Source organism: Pocillopora damicornis, chromosome 12 (genome assembly GCF_964200805.1).
Source record: "Pocillopora damicornis chromosome 12, jaPocDami1.2, whole genome shotgun sequence".
Classification (NCBI taxonomy): domain Eukaryota; kingdom Metazoa; phylum Cnidaria; class Anthozoa; order Scleractinia; family Pocilloporidae; genus Pocillopora; species Pocillopora damicornis.
The window spans coordinates 20,121,555-20,132,409 of NC_142681.1; the positions used below are offsets into that span (position 1 = coordinate 20,121,555).

Sequence of the window (10,855 nt, forward strand, 5' to 3'; positions counted from 1 at the left end):
ACCCCTCCCCTAGACCAACCGTAGTGGTAAACCTATCTTAGATTAAAATGACCGTTGATGAGCTATGGGAGGGGTATGTGCGCAGTTGCTGACGGACATTGATCCGAAAATCGCATCACAAATGGGTCCGCGCAGGAGAAAAAATGCTGAGGCCAAACATGTGGAAATCTGGCATGAAGTCCCGGCCATGGCTGACTCCCATTTTTTTTTTTTTTTGAGAAATAACGACATAACGAAAAAAAAAAAGGCAAAACAAAACAGTCAAAACAAACAAAAATAATGATCTTCGGTTGTTGATTATTTGGTTTCGGAGCAGATTGAAAAAGTGTAACGGTGTATTGACATTACTCCTCTTAAATCAAAAGCGAACTGAAGGAATTTGAACAACTTAAGTTTCAGCAGAGCAGTTCTTCTCTTCAATGGATGTAGGAAACTAAGGGTGAGTTGGAAGTTAGATTAAGTCAGTTTACACGACCCGGCATTGCCCGGCCATAAAGGAAAATGAAAATTGTAGAATTGCATGCAGTTTTTAATTGCTCAGAGAACAGCAAAAGTTAGAAAACACCGAAGAAAAGGTTTTTTGATGTTGGCGTTGACTCTGTGGACACCTCAGAGCAAGCCGGGGTAGAGAAGGGGGGAGGGGGCAGTGGCATTCGCCTTTCTCGACTTGAAAGATCCTCGTGTGAGTGGCAAATGTGAATGGCGCGTACATGTCGCTGTACGACTGGAAGTGACTTCGTTTCGAGGGTGACAGTAGGCGCCAGAATTCATGCGGGGCGAACGAGGTTTACCATAACTAAATTCGTGACCGTACATTGACAAGCGCCTGGTTCGTCACGTAAAGCGTAAAGCTTTTCAGCACGCGATCGATTTCTTAAAAGCTTTTCAGGGATAATCTGTCAAATTTTCTCTCCACTTCTCCATATTTTTATTGTTGTAAAATAGCTTAACTAGGAATGAAGGAAATACAAAATCTTTTTACATCAACATGAGAAAGTTCTTCATGTTCCAATGTTGAATCAGTCTGGCCTTTACATGCCGTGAAGGCCGTGAGAAACTTACATAGGCACGCAAGGTGTGCAAAATAAAGTTGGCGAGTCATAAAAACTGACTCTTTCGAGCTATTCATCTCCAATCCGTTTTAAGTACTTCATCCCTTTCCATACTTGACTTCTTCCACGTTACCTTAAGTTCTCTTTTAATTAAAAGCAATTTGCTAAATAATTAAAGAAATAATTTACTGAGCCTCTTGACTATAAATTTCTTGGAAATAATGTATACAATACTAATCGAGGCATTAATCCGATGAGTCGCTACATAACCTGCGAGAAGGCCCCAGCCTCATTACCAATGCCAGACCCCTTGCAGAGCTCTCACCGTCTTGCATTGCAGCCTCGTTCTTTCCCGCGGCCAAAGAAACGCTTCCACCGAAGCGCGGGATCTTCTCGGAGATAAGTCTCTACACGAATACTTTGAAGAATACTTTATTGGGGTCAGACAAAGGCAATCTGCTTTGCAGCTAAAGAAATAAATTACTAACTTAAATTTGAGGGGAACTTATGTTCTTTGAACAAGTTCATCGCCCGCGTTCTTTGTTGAACGCGGTTGTAGAAGCAGGTGTTGATCTGAAACAGGTGATTTGACAAATTAGCATGTTCAACCAAAGCTGGCAGAGAGAGGTTTAACACGGCTTAAAAACTGACACAAAAACACAAGTATTCGTTTGAAATGCGTCCAAGAAGTGTAAGGCCTTTATCATTAGAGGAAGGTTTTCTCGCTAAAAAACGATTTAAGATTCTGAATCGGCAAAATCTATTTCCCAGATTAAGAAATCCTTTAAACTAAAACGATTAACATGGGGGTTGTTAACATAATTTTAGCGTTTTTCGCGTCTTTTTGCGAAGGAAGAGCTTCAGACAAATTTTCATTAACATTCGAGGTTTTGTCATCAGAATATCGACGAAAATAGAAACTTCTGTCGGTTTTGTTGAATAATTCACTTTTGGAAATTAAACTGTTGCGGAGAATGCCTTTTGCCAAAATCTGAACCGACACGTTAGTAAATCGCTGTGTTATGCGGGTTTGTGTCCGACAGTAAGGAGCCAATTCGAATGATCAAAATCTGTGGTTGCCCATTTTCGCGCTTGGAGAGCCTCTTAGAGGCAGATGGCACAAGAAAGTGAATTTTCTTTGCACCGGCTTTTCACTGTGATTGCGGCGTTATGTTCTACGTTTGTCTCGAACATGCCACTAAGTGCAGGAGAATACAAAATTCTCATTAACATGCGCTAACTGTAGGGCCTTTGTTTTGAAAATCCGTATGTAAATAAACACTTGCAAATGGGAGTGTTTTGACATGTTTTAGTGACAACAACATAAGGTTTATCACGAGATAAAGTAAATCTCGGCAACAAAAGCTTTTCCGTTTCGATCGGAGTCTTACAGCCGCCTGCTTTACTGATAGCCGTGATACTGATCGAATTCGGCGTAAAAGATGTTTTGGCCGTCGGAAACATCTGAAATCCAATATTTAAGCGCACTGCGGTATTTCAAGGATGCCACGACTTCCTTTTCAATGTCACCGATCACGGGTTGTTCAGTTCAGCGACGATACATTTGTGGTTGAATCGTTCGGAGACTAGGAGGCGCTTTTGAGCTCATGATAGCAGTCAAAGGGAACAATAGCCAGACAAAAGATGTTCAAATTGTGCGATTTTTTCGAGTTTACATAATCCTAGTCAAACAATGGTGTGTTGAAAGTTTGGCTCGCGCCCACAAAGGCTCTCAATGTCATTGGCTTTTGTCAGAGTGCTGTCAAATTTGAACTGTCAATTCCTTTTGACAGGCGGAGTCAAATTATATCAAAAGGAGAGCGCGTAAATGTGTTGTCTTTCAACAAGCTAATTGACATCTAGCATGGCGGCCTAAGTGGTTCTATGCCGCGCGCTTTCATCCGTCCACTTTACAATTCCGTGTGCCAAACTTTATGCAAATTTTGACCGCGGAATAAACTTCAGCGTTGGTTTTTAGAAAATCCGCAATACTCCCTCTTGCATCGCTTTTTACCGTCCCGTTAAGCAGCTGGTACAGTGCAAAGCACCACCCACCGGGCACGTAGAAGAGTTACTTGCATAAATTTCACGCACACAGCACCGCACTTTACATAAACGTACATACACCCGGACAAGAAGAGGAAACGAAAGAAGCGACTGACTCTTCTTGGCTTGATGAAGGCACAGATCTGCAACATGGTTCAACAGTGCGCGGGATGTGAACTGCCCATCTCGGATAAATTCCTTTTGAAGGTTCTGGATCGTGTCTGGCATGTACAGTGTGTCCATTGCTACGACTGCAAATGTGCACTCACAAATAAATGCTTTTCCCGTGAAGGAAAGCTGTTTTGTAAGAATGATTTTTACAGGTACGTTGCTCACAATCGGTCGAAATTTCACGTCCGGCAGCTGAGCTTTAGTTTTCGCGAGCTCTGTGGTAAGCAGCCAGACGATTAATTCGATCATAGTGAATTGAACGGTCTAACTACCCTGTTCTTACTTTCAAATCTTTAGGCGCTACGGGACAAAATGCGCTGGATGTTGTCTAGGGATCTCGCCGAACGACATGGTCCGCAGAGCTAAACACTTGGTCTTTCACGTGAAATGTTTCAATTGTTCCAGCTGTAACCGGCAAATTTTGACCGGTGATGAATTGTATTACGTCGGAGAAAGTAAATTCGTTTGTAAAGAGGACTACTACCAATCACACTTCCAGTCGAAGCAATCCGGTGAGTGCAAAGGGAATTGGTTTGTTTATTAATATACAAACGGTTATTTAATCTTAATAGATCTAATTTTTGTGTGCATGTGTACGTTGTGTTGTATCATCCACAGACTCGGATTCCGAAGAGAAAGATTTAAGTTACGGTTTAGACGAAGACCTAGATGTGGCGCTAGGCACCAAACGCCGCGGTCCGCGAACGACTATCAAAGCTAAGCAGCTAGAGGCACTCAAAGCAACCTTTGCCGCAACTCCGAAACCATCGCGGAACATCCGCGAAAAACTTGCGCAAGAGACGGGTTTAAACATGCGAGTCATTCAAGTCTGGTTTCAAAATCGACGATCGAAAGAGAGAAGGCTCAAGCAGCAAGGAGTCGCGCAACCAAACGCGACGCGCGCTGTACGATCAGGCCGGCGATCAAGAAGATCTAGAGGTGAAAACCTTGGAAACGAACCTGCCCCAAACAACGAACAGTCAATCACCACATCACATATAAATTACGCAGGTAGGCTTGGAACTAACTATGTTTACTCTTCTTCCGTGTTGCAGTTTTCTTTCAGGAAAGAAAAATAATCTTGCGGTTCCTATATTGCACTACACGTTTTATCGTGTTTTGGACACGGTACGCTTTCACCTGACAGGCGACGTGGCGGAAAATATCGCTGAAATTTAAATGGATAGCGCTCTCGAGTTTGTATTTAGAAAGCACTCGAAACCTCTTCAACCTGATAACCAGCTAAAGATCACATGACAATTTACCCTTGTGAACTGATGTGAAAAAACTTGCTCAGTTGCCCTTAGCGATGGAGAAATTTCTCAAGAACGTTTTAATCAGCGCTCCAAGATCGTGTCCCCAAGAAAGCTTCCTGATTGCTTAGTCATTGTTGCAGATGACTCAGGGGCAAACCATTAACCGAACGTCGTACAACTGAAACTAAAAAATGTTTCCTCAAATTTTGGCAAGTGATCAAAAGATACTAAAAATCACGAATTTGAATAACTCGAAACCAGCATATCAACCTCCCATTGTTTTAAAAGGCATTATTCAACCATTTTGCCTGTCTTACATTTTTAGCACATTTATGAGAACCGACAGCTGCAGCAACAAATTTCGTGCAGAAACAACGAAGCTTTGACACAAAATGCGCTCAGCTAAAAATAGCGTTCAACATGCAACATGGAAAGCCTCACATCCAACGCAAGTTGGCAGGAAATGGCGAAATGGAAATGTTATTTATCTCAAGTTTTGTTTAGTGATAAGGGATCTACTGAAAAAAAAATTGTGCATCCCTTCTTTCTAAAACTGATTTTGTATGTACTAACTCAGTTGAGGCATTACAAGATTTCACAAGCCTTCGTATGGTGTTTCATATGAATTGGGCCTTTCACAATTCGCGAAAATTTGCGCTGTACGATGATTTTCTAAAGATTTCGGGTTACTTGTAAAACAAACTCCCCACTGTTAAAACCTTCCATTCTTTAATAATTCAGATGGTTTGGCATTAAGCTTTTGGAAGTCAAAAGATATTCCCATCAAAAAGCCCCATCTTTCCAATCAAACGAAATCTCTAGGGGACAATTTTAATTCGTTTTTCTGCGGGAGCGAGAACAGATTTTTCAAACCATACTTTAACGAATCTTTTCTATGGCAGCGAGGTAGCGCTTGTTTTGTTAATAATTCGACTCAAGTGGAGGTCAGACCATTAAATTTCAACAACGATCACAAAACTGAAATCCGACTGTCTGGACTGAGCTGAATGTTACTCGATAGATTCGTGAGTATAAATTATCCAAGACAAAAAGTAATGTCGGTGTTGGAGAAGACAGAATTTTGGAATACCTATCGGATAAAAAAGGAAATTTTTATGGATGAAAACCAAAGGAAATTAAGGAAGGACTTTATAATTCACCGATGAATATCGACATTTGACTTTTTACCACCAAAGCGACTTTAGTATGAATTCATTTTACGTATATGCTATAATTTTCCTGTGATGTTTCGTTCAGTTTTTCTTTTCCACAATAATCACGAGAACCGATATCAGTGGAATATTCTCCGTCAAATATCGTTACGTCTCAATATAAAAGCTCGCATTAAAATTGGGAAAATTCTGCTTTCTATATTGTTTTAATATTTGACAAATACGTCAAAATATACATTCATATCTGCATATTTTGGAGTGTTGTAAGGTTCGCTTTTTTTTGAAAAAATATCTTTGTACACGTTAAGTGGCTTTTAAGGCGGTTGAAGAGGCACAATATTAAAGCATATCCGATAAAATGCCGCCTTCTTCTCTCATCTAATGGAAAAGGAATCCTGAGTTTAAGCCCACTTTGGTTTGGCTCGTGCTATCTCTTCAAAACCACAATGAGTTTGTTTTTAAATATAATTCAACAGAAATGTAGATTAAGAGAACTTTGTGAGGTATTCCGTGTTTCATTCTACAGATAAGGCGTTTTTAATGCGAATTTAAGGTTTGGTTTTATCACAGGATAAGCTTATTTGTTTGACTTTTCTCACGTTTTATTTATTTCTTTCCCACGTTTAGCTTCTCAAAGTGCACACTTTCCGGCGACGGCCTTTGATGAGTTTTACATGAAGGGTGATGCTGGGTTAGCGAGTGAAGTTCCCACGACAATGGATAATTCTCAAATGATTCAGAATCCTGGATTTAACAACCAAGGAATGATTCCGGTTAATTCTGTCAGTCTGGATAACAGCACGGGAATACAAATGAACCATTGTGGTGTAGGTCAGAGCCAGAATGGTGGACTTTACGACACTTCTGCCACAAGGCAACAAAACACAATACCTTCTACAGCCGAGGTTTGGTGAAAGCATCAGCGATTCAAAGGATTCATTCCCGAATTGTAAAGCTGCCAATGTATTGTATAGAGAGAAAAAGAAAGAGTTATTTAATGCATAGGAACAAAGCTTGCTTTCTCTTTGATAGTCTGCTTCGAGTTACCGGGAATCCGTGTAATCTGCTGAAAACAAAAAGGAACAAACCACCTCTAGTCTAAGTGGCGTACTATTTTTATTCAATCTGGCAAACCAGACCGAGCAGAACACCCAGTTATCGTTTGATCAATTAAAAATGCCGCTCGAGAGTTCGCCAAGCCATTAGGAAAGATTAAGTAAATAAAACAGTTTATTGCCTTGGGGCATTCAGCAACAACCATGTTATCTACTCAACTAGAAACACACACAGGCTGCAAGGAAAAAGGCCAAATATACATGAAATTTTATCACGAGTTATCAGTTGAAATATGTTGTAATATAAAGCGATTTGAGAGACGAAAAAAAAATGTAACATAAGAGATTGTTCCCTTGAGGAACTTGTGTATGAAATTGTGAATGTTTTACAAAGCTATTTTATAATTTAAGTGTGAGCTAATTCAACCGACCGACCTCAGATGCTGAGGTACATATAAAGTTAACATCCCATGCCAAACACTAAGCATAAAACATACCGAGATAGTTACAGTGTTAGAAAGAGGAATTTAATCACTTTTCTGAGACATAGATAATAATAATAATAAAAATGAAATTATTATGCAACATACTGTTTGTTCTAAAAACTTGTGAGTTGAATTCAGACGAAATAAAGACTGTTAGTCAACAGGTGTAAGTCATGTGTTTATCAATGTCCCGTGTTTCAGTATAACTGTTTTACACAACTCTAAAAAATTTTTGCAAAATCAAAGTGCTTCTCTAGTTAAAAAAAAAAAAACTCGCTCGAGAAGCAACGAAATTTTCATTGTATCGCCTGCAATGTTTAAACGAATTCGCGCAGATGCGATGAGGCGCTAGTCACGAACTCAGCATCTCTTTTTTCGCGCACTGATAAAAACTTAGCAATGTTAAAATTCCCTTTGTTTCGTTCGTCTTTTCGTGCTTTTATTACAGAATCATTATTACGGAGTCCTCTTGAAAGCTTTCATCAAGGGCACCTTAGGAGTCACAGGAATGCGGTACGTAAGTTCGTACGGATAAAAATTCGTGAATTTTCCTGCACGAGTGATTGCAAAACAAGAACGCCAAAACAAGCCTTCAAGACGGAACTCCTTTTAAAAAGACCCTGGCGGGCGGGCGTCAGAAAAGGCCAAACACATGGAACTTTCTAAAAGACCACCCAATGTTTTGCAAAACACTCTCCGGTCGATCTTTTAAAAGGCAAAGTTAGCTCATGTTTTATGTACGAGTGTCAAGCGAGGCTTTTTAAACCAGAACACTTGAGTTGAGCACAATCAGCGGGGGGTAGATGACTACATTTCCGTAGCACAGCCATGTAGTAGCCAGCTTTTGTTTGCTGACGACTAAGTCCCGCCTCAATCAAAGCACCAACGAAAAAACAACGCGCTCGTCGAGCGAGGTTTTCGCACACTCCCTTGTACAAAATTCCTCAAAAAAAAAATTAGCTCTAAAAGGTAAAACCATTTGAAAGGTGTGGGTTTAACTACGTGAATGAACAGGAAATTTAATAATTCTGTTCTAATTGGTTGTAATTTTTCAAAAACGCATCGACGAATTTATGTACATATTTAGCTTGCCCCCAAGCAGAATCTTCCATTCTTACGAGTATAAATAGCATTTACTTTGCAAATGGACAGTTCTCGCTGTACGTGAGAGAGCATGCACTTAACTTCAATTAAATCTATACCGTCAGAAATGTTTTAGTCCGTGTTTGAAGACAGGTGAAAATATTGGGAAAATTTGTCTCGCCAATGACAAAATTAATTCAACAGGCTTTTGCCTTTTCCTATTTTCTCTCGTTTTAATCGCGTGCAAATAAATAACAAGGAATGCCTGAAGCAAGATTTGACCTTCTACGTGGACATCCGGTTTTTGTCTCATTTGAGTCACATCGACCACATTTTAACAACAAAAACCCACTAATGTTCAATCGAGAGGCAAAGTGCACTTGTAAGCTAAGTATAAGGAACACCTTGCAAATTCAAATTACTCAAGGTTATAGGCGAGCGCGGCTCTCTTAGCGAATATTGAATTTACTGAATCATTTATGAAATTTCCGTTGGCGTTAAAACTCATTTTTACTGTTGACGGGCAATTACAGCTCGGGTAAACACTCTTTCTCCCTTTAATTGCAAAAGAACAGGGTAAATATTAAAAAGTTCTTAAAGCGAGGCGGTTTGTTTGGTTGTCTCGAATAAGTTTAAGTGTTCTCTAATAAAAAGCTCTCAAGGGACGTTATTAATACTTCCTTTTATGCTTAAAAGTTTTAAGCGACATCACCCTCACTAAAAAAAACCCTTAACGATGTAATTTCAAGCTTTCTTCGTTTTAGGCTCGGCAAAAAAGTCCGAACGCTGGGAATTATAATCTATTTAAAACCCTATTTCTGCTCCAAGTTTTACGGTTTCAAAAGAGCTGATTCAAAAATTACAAGCAAATGTCAAGCCCAGCAGATTTTGCCCGAGACTAAATTACGGTATGAATTACCTAGCAAAATACTTCCAGCTCTGAAATTTCATCCTGACCTCTAACAATGTTTTACATTTTATCTACAAAGTGATATTGACAGGAAAAGAAATTGTATAGGATAAATTGATCGTAAATGAAACTAGAGTTCAAAAGATCTTCGACCTAGGCATATTCTTTTGAGCAAAATCATACATATCCCGCACAAAATTGGAAGAGCTCTGACATAGTATTGCGTCTGGCAAAAAATGTTCAGTACATCTTTCCCGCAGGCACAGATCTTCGACCTAGGCATATTCTTTTAAGCAAAATCATACATATCCCGCACAAAATTGGAAGAGCTCTGACATAGTATTGCGTCTGGCAAAAAATGTTCAGTACATCTTTCCCGCAGGCGAAGCCAGTTTTCATGTTCCTCACTAGCCGTCAACTATTCTTAACCTTACTTAAACAAATGCGTCTTCTGTTTTTGGACAATAATAAACCACGAAACTATGCAACTGGAAATCTTTAGTTCACTTTTCATCGCAAAAACAGAAATACATAAAAGTGAAGTTGTTATATCATTCAATCTATTCACTTACAGGTGTCTAACTGAGTGAAAGCTGAGATAAAAGAATCTGGAGGCAGTCATAAAAGCTCTCAAATCATTTTGACAAACCCACGCATCTACAAAAATAACCTGTAGAAAAAGCTTTCTCTATAACTTGGCATCGAGGAACCAAACGGTACAGCTCAAGTATAAATTATTTTTAAATCTACGTTAAAATGTACTAACTTTTTCAGCCAACGGAATAACTTTGAGCGTTCTGAGCTATTTTGAGAACATTTTCCTCAGAAAATATTATTGTAAAATATTGCCGCCAGGAACAAAGACAGCTAAAGGAATTAAAAAGAACAATTGTTGGTTTTGTTAATATAAAATCAACTTGAGGTTTAACAAAGGGAGGTTACCCTTGGCAACATGCTTTGACTACAAACACGCCTTTTCAGTTTTCGTTGTGTTTTGTCGACATCACAAAAACGCCGCACTAGCTTTTAGTTAAGCTGTTAAACGTTCAATAGGTATTGTCTTGTCATAAATAATACCTTGAACCGTTACTAGAGGGATTTAACAAGGAAGACAAACAAAACTCCAGTGTTTTTACACCTCAGAGAGTTGCCCGGTTTTAAAAATAATGTAAAGAAATCATTTGATGTCGAGACAAATCGGATATTGTTTGTGTCTTCAAGTTCATTTAAGAATATTCTAACGCTAAAAAAAGCGATGAAACAATAGGGAAAAGTTTATTGTGTTTTCCGACCTTTAAGAGGTTAAGTTTGATCGTAAACACCTAATACAGTCGCAAGTAATTTTGCTGCAATACAACCAAATGAGCTTTATGTCTAAGACTCGAACAGCAGCTTATGCAAAGAGACAAGTTTGCAGGAACGTTTTTTTCACATGCAACTCTTGCTCGTTCTTAACAACGCTGTTCTCATTTATTTCTCATGAGAGAATGGCAAATTTTTACACCTTGAGAACAGCTAAAAAGTAGAAAAGAAAATTGGAATAGCCTTTCTGTTTTGTACTGAATTGCCCCACTGATGGTAATATACCATTAGCAGCTGATGTCGCTTCTTAGATTTATCTTATT

General features: G+C 39.2%; 1 protein-coding gene across 1 annotated transcript; it reads left to right on the forward strand.

Moving 5' to 3' along the window:
* The first annotated feature begins 2,356 nt into the window (after nt 1-2,356).
* Nucleotides 2,357-7,407, forward strand: LOC113677944 (LIM/homeobox protein Lhx1). Its single transcript, XM_027194804.2, has 4 exons — nt 2,357-3,421; nt 3,567-3,781; nt 3,888-4,280; nt 6,325-7,407. Exons 1-4 carry the CDS (start codon nt 3,228-3,230, stop codon nt 6,609-6,611), a joined length of 1,089 nt encoding a protein of 362 aa, XP_027050605.2. The 5' UTR covers nt 2,357-3,227; the 3' UTR covers nt 6,612-7,407.
* Nucleotides 7,408-10,855: the final 3,448 nt, after the last annotated feature.